Here is an 18,542-nt window from a genome sequence, read left to right as displayed (position 1 = left end):
CTTTTGTATTGTTGAGTGGTGGTTGTAGAGAGGGAGGTTCATTGAGATCTCCTCCCCCCTGCCAAGCCTATACTCAGTGCCTGCTTTTGTCTGAGAAACCCAGGCCATTTCTGGGCTTTGAGCACTCATCTTGAGTTTCTCAACTGACCAGATTTGCCCCTCTGATAACTGCCCCAGAAACCATCTTCTGTGACATCTTTCTCGAAACCTTTGGCTTCAGTGACTGAGTGATTTACCTTTTGGGGAGGCTGAGCACTAATGGCTTGTTTATGAGGCTGGCCTCGCTAAGCCAAGGAATCTTGCCAAATTTCGGAACAGAAACCTGGAAAGAAATGGAAAGAGATCATTCCGTGGAATTTATTGCATTTGAACATTGCCATCAAAACAATAACCAAAGTGAGCTAATGGCAGCTATATAAAAGTCAGCACTTTACAAAACATTTTTATGACGAGGGCCTTTTGAGTCTCCTATAAAGGATCCAAGAGCAAACAGTGTTATCTCCACTTTACAGATGAAGAAATCAGAGCTCAGGCGTTGTGATCTGCCAAGTCACACGGCTCATAGGTGGATTCAGGTTTTCTGACTTTTGTGCCCTCTATACCTGGCCTTCTACTCTACCTATCCCTTTGCTTCTTTATTACTTCATCTGTTGGTGCACCTATGCAGCCGGCTGAATTATCAGCAGCCTCCCGTTCAGTCCCAGACTGTTTTCAGCCGCAGGGCCCTCCGCTCCCGATTCCTTCCAGGCACCAAAGAGGAATGAACAACACGCTGAAGCCGCGGACATGGCACGTTGATCTGTTAATCCACTTTCCAGCTGGTGGCTTTGGGACAGCTCACAAGGTCTCTGAGCCTCGGTTTTGTCCTGTTGGGAAGATATCATCACTTTCCAGGTCAACGCACAAGACAGAGAGCTGCAGGAGAGCAGGGATTTTCGGTTCCACTCACTGTGGTGTCAAGAGCCCCCCTAGGACAGTGCTCGCAGGTGCTCTCCGAATACCTGTCCAGCGAATGCACGGATGCGTGGCAAGTCCCCAGTTGAGGGCCTGACTGAGTAATAGGAGCGCCTAAGAGTCGGCTCTACAGTCTCTCTTTACCAGCCCAGCCTCTGTCCCCCGGCGTTCGGATCCCAAATAATCCAGCCTTTCGTTGCGGCGCTTGCTTTTTCCTAGGCTCCGAGCGGCGCGTCCTCGGGAGAGGAGCCGGGAGTTCCGCGGGTCGCCGGCAGGGGGCAGCAGCGACCCCCGCAGTTCCGCCGGCCGGGGAAAGGCGCTCTCGCCGCGGGGGGGGGCGGACCCGGAAGTGCTCGGCCGGCGTCGCGAGCGCCGCGGAGCCCCGGATGGGAGCGGAAGTGGGCGGCCGCCTCCGTCCGGCCGCAGAGCCCCGGGAGCTGCGGGCAGGTGGGTCCTCGGGCGGGCGCCCGCGTTTCCGGGCCTCCTTGTCCTCCGCCACGCCCGCGCAGGCGCAAGGCCGGTGAGCGGCGGCCGCGGAGGGGGAGTGGGGCGTCCCCGGGGACACCTGGCCAACCCCGCGGGGGGGGGGGGAGAGGGGCGGGGCGTTGCCCTGGGCGACGGCGGGAGCGCGCTGGGCTGGGGTCCCTGCGGCCGCCAACGGGGCTCCAGGGCGTCTGGCCGGTGCAGCCCAACTCGCCGTGGTCTCCGTGGAGGGAGTCAGGTCGGGCAGTAGGAGTCGCCTTCCCGGGCTTGCTGGAGGGAGGACTCGGGTCCTTCTGCCTCCTTCAGGTTTCCTTGTGGAGAAGGGGTCGTCGTCCGCGGGCCTCGCGAGAGTTTCCCGCCAGGACGCGAGCTCTTTAAAGGAGGTTAAGCTCGCGAGGTTCGTGGGTGAAGACCCTTGAGATTCTAAACCGGGAGCTCGTGCCTTTTTGTATTGTGCGGTTTACTGTTGTCTTTAGACTGGTACCTTTTCTTCTTCTTCTTCTTTTTTTTTTAAGATTTATTTATTCATGAGAAACAGAGAGAGGCAGAGACACAGGCAGAGGGAGAAGCAGGCTCCCTACCAGGGGCCCGATGCGGGACTCGATCCCGGGACCCCGGGATCACGACCTGAGCCAAAGGCAGACGCTCAACCGCTGAGCCACCCAGGCGTCACTGGTACCTTTTTCTTTTTTTTTTCCTTTTTTTTTTTTTTTTTGGTATAATGCCTTTGAGGTCTCCATCAATAAAAGCTCCGGATCCTATCCCTCGAAATTTGCACTATTTGCAGCCACAAGGATATGGTGACAGGGAGAGTGTTTTGGATGCTCTGGAGCCCATCCACAGACCTCAGGGATGTGTGAACCCCTGAGGGAGACATGACGTGAGGCTCAGGCTTCCGGGGAAAGACGTGGGCCTGAATTTGGCGCCACTGTTAATTTGGGCTAAAGTTGTCTGAGCAATCTGAATCTCAGGTATTTTTACTGATTAAAGTGGAGCTAATGCTGATTTGAAAGGAGAGGATTAAATGAAAGAAGCTCCAGAAGGCACCTGGCACATAGTAGGCGCTCAGAGAGTAATAGCTGACAGATGTCTGTTGTTATCTGTGGGATTATAATTAAAATCTGATGTGAAGTGTTAACGTCCATAATTATAAAACAGCCACCGCATGTATTTTTGCTCAGACTTTTAATAAACTGAATTAGTTTGATTTTTAACTCAGTCCTTCCCTTGACCTTTGACAGCTTTCCTAGGTTCATAGTCTCTCATTTTCCAGGAACTTGGCTGCATCGTCCTGCCTCCGGGAACAAACTCTTCGAGTTGAGGCCTCGTCCGGGTTGCTGCCTTTGAAAGCAAGGGAAGGTCGGTACACTTTGAACCGCAACACAGCATGGAACTTCCAGAGAGGTCTTATTGCAAAACTGTGTAAAGAACAAGAACCACCTGGACTTCTGGAAGGGAGCTCAAACTGGCCTGAATTTGAAGGAGGGGATAATGTGTGCCCAACCTGTAACTGACACAAAGGAGATCAAGTGGCAGAAGGTCTTGTATGAGCGGCAGCCCTTTCCTGATAACTATGTGGACCGGCGTTTCCTGGAAGAGCTCCGGAAAAACATCTACGCCCGGAAGTACCAGTACTGGGCTGTGGTATTTGAGTCCAGTGTGGTGGTACAGCAGCTGTGCAGCGTTTGTGTTTTTGTGGTTATCTGGTGGTACATGGATGAGGGCCTCCTGGCGCCCCACTGGCTTTTTGGGACTGGCCTGGCTTCTTCACTGATTGGCTATGTTTTGTTTGATCTCATCGATGGAGGTGAAGGACGGAAAAAGAGCGGGCGGACCCGGTGGGCTGACTTGAAGAGTGCCCTCGTTTTCATTACTTTCACATATGGTTTTTCGCCAGTGCTGAAGACCCTGACAGAGTCTGTCAGCACCGATACCATCTATGCCATGTCGGTCTTTATGCTCTTGGGCCACCTCATTTTCTTTGACTATGGCGCCAACGCTGCCATTGTATCCAGCACACTGTCCTTGAACATGGCCATTTTTGCCTCTGTCTGCCTGGCGTCGCGCCTGCCCCGGTCCCTGCATGCTTTCATCATGGTGACATTTGCCATCCAGATTTTTGCCCTGTGGCCCATGTTACAGAAGAAACTGAAGGCATGTACTCCATGCAGCTACGTGGGAGTCACGTTGCTTTTCGCATTTTCAGCCTTGGGAGGTTTACTGTCCATTAGTGCTGTGGGAGCCATCCTCTTTGCCATTCTGCTGGTTTCCATCTCTTGTCTCTGCCCTTTCTACCTCATTCGCCTGCAGCTTTTTAAAGAAAACATTCATGGGCCTTGGGATGAGGCTGAAATCAAAGAAGACCTGTCCAGGTTTCTCAGCTAAGTTAGAAACTTCCATTCTGTTATTAAGGCAAGCTGATAGACTAGCCTCCCAACTAGTAGAAGACTCGAAGACAGTCCCATCCTGGAAACAACATACTGATGTGGGTAGGGGAACAGCAGTCAAAAGAAAGAACTAACCAAAGGCATGGGTGGTGAAGATGCTTGTCCTTTCTGTTATTTTGTGGATGAAAATGCTTTCTGGGGCCCTCCTCAATTCTTGCCTCTCATTTGCTGTAACAAATGAAGTGGTGTGGCTTCTATTTATTAAAAAAATAACATCCATTAAGTTGTCTCATGACTTTTCTGTAAGAAGGCTGACAGAAGGGGCATGAAGAGTGAAAAGAGAATGAAAATATATGTGTTTATGTGTAAAGTCACTTCTCTCTACCTTTATTTATCTAGAGCTCAGGTCCTAGAATCCTGGATTCTGTGTTGTGTTATTGCCTTAGATCCCAGAATTGGTCACTTAACCTTGACTCAGAGTTTCTATTAGTTTTAGTGAAGCATGTACACACTTAAGTCCAAAGGAGAGTGTGGTGTGTTGTGATACATAATCAGAATGCTAGGGGAATTCAAAGAAGCTGGAGACCACAATTGGAATAATTAGGAAACATTTGCCAGAGGAGATAGCATTTGAGCTTGGTCTGTGGTTTCAGGTGGGATTCAGGTTTAGGGCAAAGTGGCAAAGGTCATTAGGAACCAGGTCATTAATGTGAACAAGTGAAGCTGGCTGACTTTATGAGACTAATGGGAAGTGAATGCTGGATGGAGTGTGCCCGACCAGTGAAGGCAGCCACTACTCTGCTCCAGCTGAGGGTTTCTAGCTGGAAATCAGTCCTAGCTTCAGATCTTTAGAATTCTGAGTAAGATCCTAAATGAAATCTCAATAGCTGCAAATGTGATTTTTTATTTTATTTTATTTATTTATTCATGAGAGACACAGGGAGAGAGGCAGACATAGGCAGAGTGAGAAGCAGGCTCCCTGTGGGGATGCAGGACTTGATCCCAGGACCTGGGATCACAACCCGAGCCAAAGGCAGATGCTCAACCACTGAGCCACCCAAGTGCCCCACAAATGTGTCTTTTAATGTGAAATCTGACCTGTAAATATTGCCCAATTTATATCAGGACAAAAGCCATACTTGGGTGCAACATGTGGCTGCCGTTGTGCCATGTGCATTCTCAGGGCAAGCACAAAGGTGGGAAAGTGTTTTATCGGAGTTTAGGATTATGGGAATTTGAGGAAAAGTTGGAACGGGAGGTTTGAGTAATGGGTCTGAATACTCAGGAATTTGAGTTTTATACTGCAGGTCATTGGGAGCAACCCAGCTTATCTACAGAGGGAGTAGATGATTGGAATTTGGGCTAGTTATGCAATTGCTCTATGTCTCAGGTTTTTCATCTATAAAGTGGGAATGGAGGTATTTACCTCTAGAATTGTGATAATTAAATCTATGCAAAGTGCTCTGAAGAACACTGGACAAGTAGCACTACATTTGTGTCAGCTGTTGCTGTTATCAAGTTGATCTGTAGGAAGACTTGAAGAAGACAAAGTACAAAATGCATTCAGGTCCCCTCCCAGAGTAGTTGGTATCTCATGAAATCATTCATTTGGGGCAAGTCATGTCAGAAATTTTGTCAGTAGTTTTCCTAAAGAGTTCTACTTCTAGTTTCTCTGAACATGGATTTCTCAAAAAATGTCTTGAACAGGACTGTGAACTAATATTGTGAGCTTTGTCACTTCATTCTTTTTCTGATTTTAATTTGTACTGATGAGTATGGTGTTTCGTTAGAATGGGTAGTTCTCCCTGAGGCCAGTGAGATGGCTTTTGAAATTCCAAGGACACTGGCTCATGGGGAGAGAGGGATCTTGGAAACTGACTTGAGCTTGAAACGTCCAACTACTGCCTAGGTCAGAAGTGGCTTCTTCATGCCTTGAGAATGGCCCAAATTGGCTCGTACTTCCATGGTTCAGATCAGGAACAGGGCCAGGTGTTAGTGGCTGAAGAATGGGTAAAATTGTGTGCTTTGGGGTTATATTTTAGTACATTTGCCTTATTTGAATGGGTTTCTGATTATTTAGGAAACTCACGTAGCAACTGTATCCATGTTGATAAGCAGAAAGTTCTCCAGATTTGAACCACTTTCAAGAATAGTTTCAGTGGGATGAATTAATGTGCCTGTGCTGTCATTTTCAGCTCTTCTCCATCACACTGAATATAGTATTTGGAGCCCACCCTCCCCCCGACCCCCCCAAGGCCTGATCCTATTCAGTTTGGTGGTGGTTGTTCAGTGTGCAGTTGGCAGGGGCATGGGGAGTTGAGGGCTGGATGTGAGGGTATAAGGGTGGGGCAGCCAACTCATTTCAGGTAGAAAGGCGGCGAGAACGATATTCCAACCAGAGTGAGCAGTACATTCAAAGTGTGCAGAGGCTAGATGCATCCTGAAGATGGACAGAACCACAGAATAGATGGGTCATAGGGAGAGGGCTTGAGGTTTGAAAGTGCTGAATACTTTGAATTACCCTATACTATAGTCAATGCAAATTAAAGAGATTTTGAAAAGGGACATAAGATTCCCACCAAACACTTTTATGCATATATATAAATAAAATTCTGGCAGCAGTTTTCAGGCTGAATTTCAGAGGCTCTGTGGCAATAGTGAAGAGTGGCCATCTGGACTAAGGGTGGTGATGATGGTGGGCATGGAGATGAGGGTCTTGGCTAGATTGAGATCTTGGGAGACTTGTGTTGGGAAATGGAAGGGACTAGTGGATGAGTGGGGCCTCTGCCTTGAGTGGATTTGTGTTCCATTCCATGAAAAAAGTGAGAACAGGTTTGGAGGTGAAGTAGATAGAAAAATAAGAATGGGACACATGAGGTTTGAGGTGCCTGAGATGGCAATTAGGTTAAAGTGTTTCAAATATGTCTGGAGGACATTGGCTCCAAATTCTGGGCATAATCTAGAAGGGTATTGAGATCTAAACAAAATCTAGTGCTTTTGTACTTAGAATTTGTTGTGCAGAATCAGTTGCCTCATCACCAAGCTATAGTGGAATTAGAAATGGATCACAGAAGGATAATTAAAAAATCAAAATGGTAACCACAGAGAAGGACTGCCCTATGAAAACAGATGAGAGAATTGAACCATCACAGCCTGGAAGAAGTCTCAACAGAGATACACAGTCATCACCTATAAAACTGAAAAGGGTCAAAATGAATGTTAATTTGTTCACTAAGTCATGAGGTAGAGGAGAGGACACCCTTTGAAATTTAAGCAGAGCAAGTTGAAGACAAAAATACAATTTTCTGCATGTAACTCCAGGAAGTTTCCCAGACCAAGAATATAAATAGATTCCAAAAAGTTTTGGGAAAAAATACAAATAAGCCATAAATGTTTTGTAAGAAAGTGTTAAGAAATCCCAAGCTCTTACTGGTACTACTAGGGGACGATGGGGCTCACTTACAGCATGCTGCTTTGGGTTGCTGCTGGCACAGGGATGCGGGCCTAGCTAATAATGGGTGTGACCTGGTGTGACAGTTGTTGGGAAGGTTACTCATTACAGTACAGTGATGTGGTCAGTCTCTTTAAGCTACACTGAGAGAGTGCAAGCAGAATATTCATAACTAGATTTTCAGAGAATACTATGGTGTGTGGGGGAAGGGAGAAGCCATTACAGTAACGTTGGAATTAAAATCCCAAACCAAATACTTGCATAGGGAACTGTTAGGCCTTCCCTCTCTGCACTCCTTTCTCCCAGCTCTGCTTCCTGTCAATCAATAGGTAAGGCTGGTTGGAAGGTGGTGGTGGCAAGTGAGGAATGAGGAGGCAGCTTTGCCTGTCCCTCCAAAATGGCATCAAGGCTTGTAGTTGGGATAGACGGGATCAGGGAAAGATAGGGCTATGGAGCAGCCGGTGTGCTTTGCTTTTATGGCATGATGTGGCTTGTAGATGATTTGCCAGTAGCTAGAAGGCTGTGCAGGGATCCGATGATAGCACATTGGTTCTGTGCAGTGACCAACTTAGTATTAGTGTTAGGCCTATAAGCTATGGCAGTGCTATAAAATTTTGAGTGAGCCTTTGGGCAGCTGGCTTATATTGTGGATTTAGAAATCCATTCTGAGCATGTTCAAGGAAGCATGAAGCCATTATACATCTTCTAAGCCAAAGGCTCAACGTCAAGAAAAAGAAAAGCCAGCAGAGGGCATCAGTCACACAATCTTACAGTATTTCAAACACACTGGATGCAGGGAAACCGGGCTGGGACACAGTGCCATCCTGTGGAAGCTATTGATACTTCTTTTTCTAATGAAATTCAACAAAGTCTTGGAATTCTTGATGAAATGTGGTTTGAGAAATAACTATACTGTTCGAGGTCCCCATAAATTCAGGAAATAAATAGCATGTTGGGATTTGACAAATTAGGATCGCTACATTTTCAAGCACCCACCATGTACCAGGCACTGTATTAGGCACTTTTTATGCATAATCTTATTTACTTCTCATAGCAATCGTGTAATACACGGTATTACTTTCATTTTACAGTTGAGGTGACTGAGACTCCGTGAGCCAGGAACTTGCCTAAGGCTGATTGCCAGTTTGGGCTGATCCTTTACTTTTCAACAGCTGAATTGCATCCAGGGCTGAAGACTAACTGGTAGGCAGTTGGCTTTTAATGCTTTCTCAAATCCCTCATTATCCCCTATATCCCTTATTCCCACCCTCAACATCCAGCAAAATATTTATTGTCCATGCAGGCTGATCTCTACTCACTTTCCACCATTCACACTTTATGAAGTTTGGCCTCAGGAATTTATTCATTCAGCAAATATTCAGTGAGCACTAATTATATACTGTCCTATGTGCTTGAAATATATCTATGAACAAAGTGGATAAAGGTCCTTGATCTAGTAGAGCTCACCTTCTAGCAGGAGGAGACAGACAATAAACATAAGTAGATGATTATAAATGCTATGGGAAAAAAAGTTATTAGATCAGGGAGTCAGGATAGGTCTCATGGAAAAAGTAACATTTGACCAAAGGCTTGAAAGAGGTAAATGAATGATCCAGATTCCCAGGATCCCTGCTCAGAGGGGAGCCTGCTTCTCCCTCATTGGACTCCCTGCTCAGAGGGGAGCCTGCTTCTCCCTCTGCCCCTCCCCTGCTTATGTTCTCTCTCTTTCTTTGTCAAATGAATAAATAAATTCTTTAAAAAAAAAAAGGTCACATCCTGTATATAATTTGAAAGTTGAGTCAAGGGCTTCCTGACAGATGTGCAGTGTGAAAACAAGAGAAGAATCATAAATGACTCTTAAAGGGTTTTGGCCTGAGCAAATTGAAAGGTAGAGATGTCATCAATTGAGCTTGGGGCAAAGGGAATATGGGTGGAGATTTGGGGGAAGAAAATCAGTTTGGGAAATGTATTGCAGACATAAGGGCTGAAATGTTGAGTAGGGAGTTAGATGAGTTTGTATTTTAAGATCAATGTATGAGATGGAAATATACATTTGGGAATTGTTGGTATATAAATGCTATGAGACTGGATGAGATCACCAAGGAAACTGATATGAACTAAGAAGAGGACTGAGCACTCCAAATTAAAAGGTTGGAGAGAAGAACAAGCAAATAGATTTGGAAGTTGGGAGTCCTGGAAACCAAGAGCAGATGACTCAACGAAGAGGAGGTGATCAACTGTGATTTCATGTGACAATCTGGTAAATCAAGTAACACAAGGGCTGAGAATTTACCATTGGATTTAGCAAGGAGAGAGTCATTGGTGGTGTTGAACAGTTTTTGGTGGAGTGGCGAGAAGAAAAACCTATTTGGGATGGGTTTAAAAGAAAAGAGAAGGAGAACTGGAGCGACAAGTATAGGCAAATTAAAGGTTTGCTTCAAAGAAAGACCAGGAAATAGGGCAGAAACTGAACATGGAGGTGAAGACAAACTATTCTTTTAAGATGGGAGAAATGATATGTTTCTATGCTGATGGAAATGCAACAATAGAAAGTAGTCATTGATGTGAGGAGGGTGAGAATTACAGTCTTGAGCATTTGAGAGGAGATGGGATCTAGTGCATGAGGGGAGGGACTGGCTCTGGACAGAGGCCAGGAGAGTTACCTATGGCAACACGTGGAAGGCAGAGTGCATAGATACAGACGCCAGTGAGAGGAGAGATGCTAAGTGGGTAGATGAGGTGATGGGGATTTTTGGAAGTTCTTTTCTGATTGCTTCAATTTTCCTAGAGAATCAGGAGGCAAAGAATCAGCTGAGAGGATAAGAGAGGAAGTGATAGGGGAGTGAGGAGAGCGGAAGGTAGGATATAGCTTAGGACACTGGGGCAGTGAATGAACCAGGGATGGTTAGTGTAATTGCTCAGTAGGATTAAGGGCTCACTTGAGCATGGCGAGCGTGACTTTCAAGTGAAACCAATTAGTTTGGTTGTGTCTGTGTGTTTTCCAGACCATGTACAAGTACAAGGGTGCAAGGCAGAGGAGATGGAGAGCTGAATATCCTTAGGGTGGTGGTTTTATCAAATTGAGAGGACAGGGGGGATCCCTGGGTGGCTCCATGGTTTAGTGCCTGCCTTTGGCCCAGGGCATGATCCTGGAGTCCCGGGATTGAGTCCCGTCGGGCTCCTGGCATGGAGCCTGCTTCTCCCTCTGCCTGTGTCTCTGCCTCTCTGTGTGTGTGTGTGTGTGTCTATCATGAACAAATAAATAAATAAATCTTTTAAAAAATTGAGAGGACAAAGGAGAAAAGTATACATATACATGCATGGGCATGATTTATAATGATCGACTATTGTATTCTAGTTGAGTAAGAAGGACAGTGAACCTTAACACGGGTGAAGAGCAGGGAGGTGAGGGACAGGGAGAAGATCAATGTATTAGGGGTCCACACAGTTAGAAGGTTAGGATGTGAAGACCAGAGAATAAAGACAAGGTTGTAACTTTGGGAGTGAGTAGCTGAGGTGGAGTGGAGGCCAGCATCATTGGAGAAGTGAAATCCTAGAAAATAAGAAGAGAGAAGGGTGGGTGGGATGTTGGAAGGATAATTTACACCTATGTGAAATCCCCAAGAATTGAGACAGGAATAGTCCTGGAGAGAATGACAGGGAAGCAGGAGCTAAAATCATCAAGGAATGAGGGAAAGTGAACTAGGGGTTGGTGGTGGGTTAAAGCAACACTGAGGGGTAGTATGTGCAATAGTCTGATGCCATGAGGTTTAAAGCTGAGGGTTTTAGGGCAGAGGGAGGAAGAATGGTCTGAAAGTAAAAGTGAAAAACAGGATGCCTACCCCACTCAGGTTCAGCAGTATCAGGGCTGTGGAGACAAGCTGCCACCTTTGGGGATGACCTCAGGGGGCACGGTGCCCTGAGAGGAGATTTTGGTTGTGTTAGAGCAAGAAGGTGAAGGACACAGCCAGATAATAGGTGGAAGATACACGGATTTTTACTGATCATGGGCAGTAGATTACAGAGGGCACAGTGTAGGGTTTTAGAAGCAGGGGAGGGTGGGAAAGGAGCACAGGATAGGCGCGGACCAAACTGTGTGGAGAGCAGAGTGCCAGGGAGGAGGGTGACCTAGCAGTCTAAGGGGCCTTGGAAGGCAGACAAGGCAGTTGGCAGGGAAAATGCAAACATCGGTGGGTGGGGAGGGAAGGCCTCCTCAACTCTAAAGGAGGTGTGGTCTTAGGGTACAGGCTTCCTGAAGCCATCACGAATAGGTTACTACTGCCTGCTAACGAGATGAATGTACTGACTCTCTGGTATAATAACAAACTTCCTGACAACTGTGCAATCTTCCATCAGTGGGGCAGCACCCTTTGTAGGGTTCTAGAAAGTTTGATTCTGGGTAAAGTGATCAGAGCTTAGACGAGAGCCAGCATTTGCTGGCGGTCCCGTGGATGGTCCATCCCGGGGAGGCACACTCCTCCGACCGTGGGGAGGGCTCTGGACAGCTTAGCTGCAGGGGAGAGGCTGAGCCAAAACAACTGAACACCTGCTGGGGCGAGCTGGCTTCCACCACACTAACGCTTTGGGCTATTTTCTTCTTTTTCAGCTACACAGGTGTGATAACGTTGGTCTGTTTACCTTGAGAAACAATAGCAATCACCAACCAAACCAAAACACCATTTTCTTCCCAGAGACGGAACTGTGATGAATGGTGGTGGTGGGGGGGTGTCCCCCGGAGATGAGGTAGTTAGGAAGCATCTGCTTTCCAGCTGCCCAGTATTTGCTCCACACCAGGAGCCCGGCCACGCCAGGGGCCTGGCCACACCGGGGTGTTGGTGCCTCTTTGCCCCCATCAGGTAATGCAGGTGCTAACGAGCCAGAGGAAGGGGCTTAGAGAGGCAAAGGACTTTTTCTGCCACCATCTGGCACCAATTGGCACCCGGATTCAAATGACACCAGGATCAGCCTGAGGTCTTGTGCCCTACACAGACTAGCTCTCCAGTCCCCTGAGCACATGTTGCTGGGACAGTGGATCAAATTGATTTTGCCAACGCAGAGGTCGAGGGAAACAATGGTCCCTCGGGCCCTGGGAAAGAGCTGGGTTGGTTGCTGCTTCAGCCTTCCCAAGCTGCTGGCTCTCTGCTCCCCACTCAGGGATGGCCCAGTGGCCTTGTGCAGAGCCCAAGTAACACTTGGACTCTGCTCAGTGAGAACGCTGTGGGCCTCCCACTCTTTTTAAATTGCAAAATAAACAGATCTTCAGGCCCCGGGCAGCTTTTGTGTATGCAAGCTGTATTTTTGTCTTTAAAAAAGGCAGCAGGCAGAAGGAGCTGTTTCCTTGGCTCCTACTTGCTCTCTGCTGCTTTCTAAGATGCTCCCTTGGAGATGAGAAGTGGGAGAAAAAGATCCAGCCCAGTGGAGCCGCAAACCCTAGTCTTTCCAGTGTTAGATGAGGCTTCAGAAACATACTTCGCTAGCAGCTGTTTTGAGAGGTAGAACCCACTTCAGTGACTTCTCCATTGCTGACTTGAGGATCCTTCAGTCTCCCTGACCTGAGGAGGTGGCTAAGGCTTGGTTTCCCCTGTGCCTACTTCTCACCCCTGTTTATAAGGTTCTCTAAAGATGTGAACTGGGGCTGAAAATCGGGACCTGATATAAAATACTGTGACATTTGATTTGATTAAAAGCAATACGGGAATAGCAGATTCATCTTGGCTCATCGCACAGCCTGCCGTCTAATCCAATTTAATGGGAAATTATAGTAAAAAAAAACAATGGGTGTGTACGTGGTCATGGAGGCCGCTGGTATGTCCTGTCAGTGGGGGACACAGAGTAGTGTAGTGTCACAAGCTCCATCTGATGTATGCAGATAAGACTCTAGTATTATAAAGGGATATAGAAATTGTTTTCTTTTTCAGGAGTCTTATCTTCCTGTGGGTGTAGTTCATGCTTTTAAGATGGATTTGTGGTTGCAAAGGTTTACTTGAGAATCTCATAGAGCTGGATTAAAGATTCTAGTATCATTGGAGGGTTCTTAAAAAATCATACTTAATGCTGAGCTATGAAACAGATGCTGTAACTATTTTCAAACTGTGGGATCCTGAGGATCGAGTATATCCTGCTCCAAGTCCACTGACAGTGTCTATGTGTGTGAAGGAAGAACACAGGTTTGGCTTTGAGCTTCTAGGACATTTGTGGAAATTGTTGAAATTCCCATCTGTGTGTATGTGATCCCTGTTTATTTACCAGTGAAGCTCCCTAAGGGAAGGATTGGAAGTTTGGTATACTTTTTTCCTACCTTTAGTTCTCTTCTTTCCATCTCTCAGACGTCCTGGATTTTTGTAGTTGGAGGCTGAGGAACTCCCCTGTTTCCAGGGGCAGAGTGCTGCAGAGTACTTTCTGATTATAGAGCCTTTCTGTTAGAAGCCAAAGCAAAGTTCACAGACTACTTCAGCTTCAAAGCTACACTGTCTTTTCCTCAACCAGCACTTATATGACTTAGAATCTTGTATCATACTACTCCATTAGAAATGAAATATTTGGTTTCTGATTGGCTGAAATGAGTTCTATTGTCAGAGGTCAAAATCACCATGTTCTGGAATGTTAGCATGCATTGAGTCAGGTGGGTAATCTGAGTTCTAGAATTTAAGTGGCTTCTTCAGTGCAGAAATCAGTAACAGTTCTCCCTGGGAGAAGGACTCAAATTTTCTCCCATCATAGCCCCTTATTGCTATTTTGTAAGCTACTTTTATCTTGTTCCTTCTTTGGGTGCTCCCAGTCCACATAATAGTTATTATGTAGTTATATGTATAATATATATAACACATATATTACATAGTTAGCACATAATAATTATTATGATTTCAAGAAATGTTTGATGCATAAATAATGGCATGAGAACATTTAAAAAATAGTATGTTTGTTATAGGTATAATGGTTCCTTGTGATGATCCTGAGTTATGATCAACTCTGAAGAATGCAGCATTTTTTCAACCCTATCAAGTATTAAGGGTGGAGATGGGGGCAGGGATGGTTGGGGAAAGGTATATTATGAAACAGAAACATGAAGGATAGTAAATAAATAGGAACCAACCATGGCATGTTTCATGTTGCTCTGGGCTGCTTCTCCCCCTAGCCCCCACCCCGATTCACCCCTTTTTTTAACTTGCCTTGTCAATGTGAGGAAGGACCTGGACTTTTGTTGAGACCCTGCAAAATTGCCAGGGAATCATGTCATTCTTATGCGATTTGGGCTTTCCTTCCTCATTGTTCATCAGGTCAGTTTAAGCTTTAAACACCTAAACTGTGTAACACTGTATATGAAAATAAGATCATGTTTCAGACAAGGTGGGAAAGTCCCAAACACCTAAAAAAGATGAACTGGTGAAAACCTGGTTGACAACCCCTTCTTTTGTTTAGGGAGGTGTATGAAATAATCCAGGAACACTGTCTCTGTTGGGAGAGGGATGCTATCAGATGAGAATGCTATGCAATAAGAATATTATTCAAAAACTCAAGTGGCTGGGCTGGAGCTGGAGGGAAGAGAGAGTACTGCATGCTGTGCCTTATTTTGCATCAACCCCATCGCCCCCAGGAATACCTGAGCCCCAGTTGATCTCCTGATCTGGTGCCTTTGAATTTTCTTAGTGACCAGTGCTTCTAACAGTCACTGGACCTAGGAGACAAGTAAAAATGGATGTCATATGCCATTGGAAATGCCAGAGAAATAAAGTAGTTTGTTATTTTTGAGTGGAGACTGTAGTCCTTTCAAAAGATTTTTATGGTCCAAAGGGAGAGTGTTGTGAGTGAAGGATCTCCATTTTTTTAATTGGAGGGTGCTGCCCACATCTTCTGCTTTGCCTATCTTTACCAGGTCTTGCCTAGGTCAGACAGGAGGTTCATGAGACACCGATTCTCATGAACAATTTTTTACTTTCCTGTAGCTTTCTATCTTAATAAGGTCAACTGAGCCATACATAGAAGTGATCTCACCCAATAGGAGATACTTTAAAATTGTAATTAAGATCATGTAAACTTTTGAAGAGGAGAGAATTCTGAATCTCAAATCTTTTTTTAAAATCTGAGATTGCAAATTTGGCAGATATACTACCTTAATAATAGACATTTTATTTGAATAAATGTTTGGATTTTTTTTTAAGGTAAATTCAGTATTGGAGATACCATTTGAGTATTATAGTAGAAAATGTTGGGATCCCTGGGTGGCGCAGCGGTTTGGTGCCTGCCTTTGGCCCAGGGCGCGATCCTGGAGACCCGGGATCGAATCCCACGTCGGGCTCCCGGTGCATGGAGCCTGCTTCTCCCTCTGCCTGTGTCTCTGCCTCATTCTCTCTCTCTCTCTGTGACTATCACAAATAAATAAAAAAAAAAGAGAAAATGTTCTCTGGTCCTCCAAAGTCACATAGATTCCATTCTTCCAGTGCTTTATTAACACATTAAAGAACGTTTCTTCTCAAGGTGGTAACACAAAGAGTGTTTAGAAAAATAATAAAAACAGGAATAAATGTTTTGGTGCGATAACAATTATTAATGGGATCCCTGGAGGCTGGTTGAAATTATTTGGTCTTCTGTGTCTTTTCTAGATATCCAGAATTTGTGCTGCTTTTCTCACTTTAAAAAAAATCCAGTATAATCAGCATACAGTATTAGTTTCAGATGTACAATACAGTGATTCAACAATTCTATACCTTACTCAGTGCTCATCAGAAGTGCACTCCTTCATTGCCATCCCCTATTTTCACCTATCCCCCTCCCCCACCTTGCCTCTGGTGACCATCAGTGTGTTCTCTGTAGTTAACAGTTGGTTTCTTGGTTTGTTTTTTCTTTGTCCATTTGTTGTGTTTCTCAAATTCTACATGAGTCAAATCATATGGTATCTGTTTTCCTCTGACAGACATATTTCACTTGGCATTATATCTTCTAGATCCATCTATGTTGTTGCAAATGGCAAGATTTCATTTTTTCTTGTGGCTGAATAAAACTCTATTGTGTGTGTCTGTGTGTATTGCATCTTCTTTATCCATTCATCCATCAGTGGACACTTGTATTGCTACCATAATTTGGCTACTGTAAATGGCACTTCAATAAACATAGGATGCATATATCTTTTCAAGTTAGTGTTTTTGTATTCTTTGGGTAGATACTCAGTAATGGAATTACTGAATCATACAGTAATTCTATTTTTAACTTTTTGAGGACCCTCCATACTGGTTTCCACAGCGGCTGTACCAGCTTGCATTCCTACCAACAGTGCATGAGGGTTCCTTTTTCTCCACATCCTCCCCAACACTTGTTTCTATTTTTTCATACTTTTTTTTCATATTTCTATTGGACAGACATTTCAGTTGAAGATGGATTATTATTCTCCACCAAATAGCATCTTTTTTTTAAAATAATGAATGTGCAAAAAAATAATAATGAATGTGCTTTATTTCTCTCCTAACTTTTAAAATGTGAACATTCTGTAATTTAGTCACAGCCTTTACTTCCAGGTGACTTCTTCATTGGGTCTCAATTCCCTTCTAAACAACAAACTCTTATTCCGGAAGGCAGTTAGCTTTTCATCATTCTTTCTGTCTAGGTAACATCCAAGGACAAACCCCATAGGCACAAGTATATGTACCCAGTGGTCATGAACCATCTGAATTACGTTCATCTTAAGTGCTGCAGCCTGGGTAGCTCCAATGACCACCAAATAGCATCTTAAATCACAATGCTTTAAGAACTTAAATATTTTTCAAATTAAGCTCCTACAAGATCAAATTACATATTTTTCACCATATCTGGTTTTAGCTGAAAACCATTTAATTTGTCTCTTCTTTAGAAAAAGAAACAGAACACACTTCATTTTTATATAGAATAAACTTTGTTTTTATTATAGACATAGATCAAAAATAAAAGTTTTTATGTACATATGACATGTAGTGCAAACGATAGGCTTTTAAATACCATGGATAGACATGTTGTTGGAAACAAAAGGAGATGAATCATGGATGTTAGGATGGTCGTCCTGGAACTGCAGGAGGGGGTCGCCTGGTGAAAACAAAACAAAACAAAATAACAAAAAGAAAAACACAGATGCAGAGGAAGAAAACAATGTTTAAAGTAGAAAACAAATCCAAATAAAAGCATGCAAAATGATCCCAGGAAAGTCAAATTCAAATTAGACAAAAAACATGCAGACATGCAGGAGAAATGAGAGAACCACATGGCAAAGTTAGCAGTTCCCAGGACTTTTCCTGGCTATCAGCAGTGTGCTAGGTGTGAGCCATTTGAGCCCACTCCAGAATCTTCTTTTGTACCCTGGGATGATAAATCCATGCAATCATATTCAGGAGACCTGGAAATAGTACTAGAGCCAAATGCCTTTATCACTTTGAGTATTTGCTTCTGAGCCCTGAGTTTGTGACATTGTTACCTCCAAAGAGTTCAGTAAATGTAAAATCTCCAAAGGGAGAAGAAGTTGATATAGAAATTGACAGGTAAGATTTTTTTTTTTAAGGTGAGGAAATTAGAAGGTGTTATGAGATCAGATGAGCAATGTAATCATAATGCAGAAAATGTCAGGGGTTGATCTCGGGGAAAAGGATTTGTAAATGAGAATCTGCTCCGAGTGAATATTCTGATACAATAGCCTTTCCAAGCCCAGGGAAACCACAAAGCTAGTCCTGGTCCATGGGACCCTGGGCTTCTGTCTCAGAGTTGCGTACAATTAAAGCTCTGATTTATTCAGAACTGGGTGCAGGGTGAAGGAGACTGAGTTTGCCAGACCTTTTTCCATTTCCCTAGCTTGGCTGGCATCTTGTCAGGCCTATCGTTGTGAAATAAGGGTCTAGAGAGAGCTGTGCTTCATTTGGACATCAGCCTCTCTGGATGATTCGCTGCTAAGGAGTAAACTCTACACTGCAACAAACGGCTCTGTCTGTAAGTGGGAAAACAGCAGGCCAAGTGAAACTTTCCCATTGGTTTCCAGCAGAAATCTGTACTTTCATTTCCTCTCTCTAACCAAATTGGTAATGAATTCCACACTACAGCAGGCCACAGAACTGTGAGGTTAGCTCAGTACCCTGCTCCCCGCGGGACTTCTTTTTTGGCTATTCATCCAGGTGTCTGACAACATACTCACTGCCATCTTACTCTTGTAACACTTCAAGTGAGTGGAGCAATGAAGTCTACAAAAAACAAAAACAAAAACAAACTGCTTTTTCATCTTCTAGGAGATGTTTAATGGAGCCAAACTGCACTATTTC

General features: G+C 44.6%; 3 protein-coding genes, 1 long non-coding RNA gene and 1 pseudogene across 19 annotated transcripts in view; 2 read left to right on the top strand and 3 right to left on the bottom strand.

Moving 5' to 3' along the window:
* The window catches only part of C6H1orf105 (chromosome 6 C1orf105 homolog), a 36,385-nt gene extending 22,481 nt beyond the window's left edge, over nucleotides 1-13,904 (bottom strand). The window contains exons 1-2 of one of the 8 annotated variants that reach the window (XM_072830629.1): nucleotides 13,574-13,839; nucleotides 237-322 (exon numbers count right to left, since the gene is read on the bottom strand). In XM_072830629.1, coding sequence (XP_072686730.1) covers nucleotides 237-322; nucleotides 13,574-13,594 — 107 coding nt within the window. In that variant the 5' untranslated portion in view covers nucleotides 13,595-13,839. The other 7 variants (XM_072830630.1, XM_072830632.1, XM_072830633.1 and 4 more) reach the window with 7 other exon arrangements.
* Nucleotides 1,280-4,103, top strand: PIGC (phosphatidylinositol glycan anchor biosynthesis class C). 6 transcript variants are annotated; one of them, XM_072830624.1, is made up of 3 exons: nucleotides 1,284-1,401; nucleotides 1,953-2,112; nucleotides 2,711-4,103. In XM_072830624.1, exon 3 carries the CDS (start codon nucleotides 2,929-2,931, stop codon nucleotides 3,820-3,822), a length of 894 nt encoding a protein of 297 aa, XP_072686725.1. In that variant the 5' UTR covers nucleotides 1,284-1,401; nucleotides 1,953-2,112; nucleotides 2,711-2,928; the 3' UTR covers nucleotides 3,823-4,103. The 6 variants fall into 6 exon arrangements, with proteins under 6 accessions (XP_072686724.1, XP_072686725.1, XP_072686726.1 ...); XM_072830623.1 differs by lacking the exon at nucleotides 1,953-2,112 and having other exon boundaries at nucleotides 1,280-1,401; XM_072830625.1 differs by lacking the exon at nucleotides 1,953-2,112 and having other exon boundaries at nucleotides 1,297-1,401; nucleotides 2,679-4,103.
* Nucleotides 6,785-18,542, top strand: part of LOC140635670 (uncharacterized) — a 37,390-nt gene continuing 25,632 nt past the window's right edge. Inside the window, exons 1-2 of one of the 3 annotated variants that reach the window (XR_012033023.1) lie at nucleotides 6,785-7,604; nucleotides 8,367-8,478. This is a non-coding gene — a long non-coding RNA (uncharacterized lncRNA). Of the gene's footprint in view, nucleotides 7,605-8,366; nucleotides 8,479-13,924; nucleotides 14,013-18,542 lie in introns of those variants that run through there. The other 2 variants (XR_012033021.1, XR_012033022.1) reach the window with 2 other exon arrangements.
* Nucleotides 16,725-16,976, bottom strand: LOC140635668 (NADH dehydrogenase [ubiquinone] 1 beta subcomplex subunit 1 pseudogene; annotated as a pseudogene).
* DNM3 (dynamin 3) overlaps nucleotides 17,140-18,542 on the bottom strand; it is a 547,902-nt gene continuing 546,499 nt past the window's right edge. For both annotated transcript variants that reach the window (XM_072830615.1, XM_072830618.1), the window contains one exon: nucleotides 17,140-17,325. In XM_072830615.1, coding sequence (XP_072686716.1) covers nucleotides 17,289-17,325 — 37 coding nt within the window. In that variant the 3' untranslated portion in view covers nucleotides 17,140-17,288. The remainder of the gene's footprint in view (nucleotides 17,326-18,542) is intronic.

Source organism: Canis lupus, chromosome 6, assembly GCF_048164855.1.
Source record: "Canis lupus baileyi chromosome 6, mCanLup2.hap1, whole genome shotgun sequence".
NCBI lineage: Eukaryota > Metazoa > Chordata > Mammalia > Carnivora > Canidae > Canis > Canis lupus.
Note: the sequence above shows the minus strand (reverse complement) of the source record. Positions and strands in the feature narration are given on the sequence as shown.